Source organism: Parasteatoda tepidariorum, chromosome 8, assembly GCF_043381705.1.
Source record: "Parasteatoda tepidariorum isolate YZ-2023 chromosome 8, CAS_Ptep_4.0, whole genome shotgun sequence".
In the NCBI taxonomy this organism is placed as follows: Eukaryota; Metazoa; Arthropoda; class Arachnida; order Araneae; family Theridiidae; genus Parasteatoda; species Parasteatoda tepidariorum.
Window position 1 is genome coordinate 24,096,374 of NC_092211.1, and position 1,533 is coordinate 24,097,906.

The window sequence follows — 1,533 nt, forward strand, 5'->3', positions numbered from 1 at the left end:
TATATATATATATATATATATATATATAAGAGCGAAACAACATCTCCGATTTATATTTTTAAAAAATTGAAAAAAGCTCTATTTCTGAAGTTAATAAGGAAATACTAATATTTCGCATTACAATTCATAAAATTTTATCACCGAAAATAAATTTTCGCATTAAAAATTTTTTATTAGTATCTTATTATATTTCAGTTAACTATATATAGAATGGGTATAAGTACTTACCATTATCTTTTCCTATAGCATAACTTTCCATTCTTACAATTTTAAATACCAACTCACTTTCGTCTGAATACACTAAACTATGTTTCTTTTCTTGAGGATTCTTGCACTCATATGACTAAACCCCGTACATTTCAGAGCAATTTCTTCTGAAGTGCATATGTTGCCCATTCATCAATGTCCAATGCGAATTGTTCACTTCCTTGAATAACCACACCTTACTAACTCTCAAATGAATGGTTTCTTATCTACTTTTTCTATTACTGCTTTCTAAACCAACAATACTTGCTTACTAGTAAATTCACATTTATTCTGAATACTTTTGAGAAATGGTAACTGAGGAGAATTTTTTTATGGCAAATTCTCAGAAAATAAACTATTATTTGACTGTGTAATTTGTTTTCTAAGCTTAAATAAATAAAAAAAACTTTGATGGCTATCAAAACTAGTTAATTAAACAATTATTTGCAATGAATTGAATAAAACTACAGTTCCTGGCCAACTATTTTACGCACTGAAGATTCTATGCAAAATCTTAGTTATGAGGTGATACTATACAGCTTTTGTTAAATAAACACATTACATGTATGTTTAAATGTAAAAGTATTGCATATAAACTCGTGCAAAACAGATAATTTTTAAAAAAAAACTACAGTGTAGTGAATAATTTGGTCGAATTATTATAATATACTAATATAATACCTGATATAATAAATATTTTATATTTATATAATATACCGTCTAAACTTATCTTATTTTATAATTTAATTAATTAATACACGAACGTAAACAAGTGCAAATCAGTTTCAGTCACGTAAAAACAATCAAGATGTACAATATCACCAGATAATTACAATTTATCTTAGAATCTTATAGTGCGTCTAATAATTTAGCCAGGAACTGTAAGCAGTTCATAATTAGTCATTTGATATTATATACAAATTTAAGTAATATTTATGAAGAAACCAAACTTGTTAGCAAAATGCGAATAAAAAAAAATGCAAGAATAGAAGATAAAAGGACGGAAAAAAACATGATTAAATAGCCAATTATAATAAATTTTGCTTTATTTTATATTTCAACCTCATTAGTGAATGTAATATGATAGTTATTGTTCCAATGCAATAGTTAATGATAAATAACGGTTAATTTTAATTATTTATGGCGATTTTTCCCCCTTTTCTTCGGAATAGTTTTTTCCCCCGGTTTTTTGCTATTTTTAAAATTATTTTTCTTTTTTTCCCTTTCTGTTATATTATATTATATCACTTGATGTATTATCACTTGTTATATTATATTATATCACTT

General features: G+C 25.2%; 1 protein-coding gene across 1 annotated transcript in view; it reads right to left on the bottom strand.

The window, feature by feature from the left end:
• Positions 1 to 501, bottom strand: part of LOC139426282 (uncharacterized) — a gene marked incomplete in the record, with an annotated part of 21,685 nt that extends 21,184 nt beyond the window's left edge. Inside the window, 1 exon segment of the mRNA XM_071184483.1 lies at positions 229 to 501. Coding sequence (XP_071040584.1) covers positions 229 to 259 — 31 coding nt within the window.
• Positions 502 to 1,533: the final 1,032 nt, after the last annotated feature.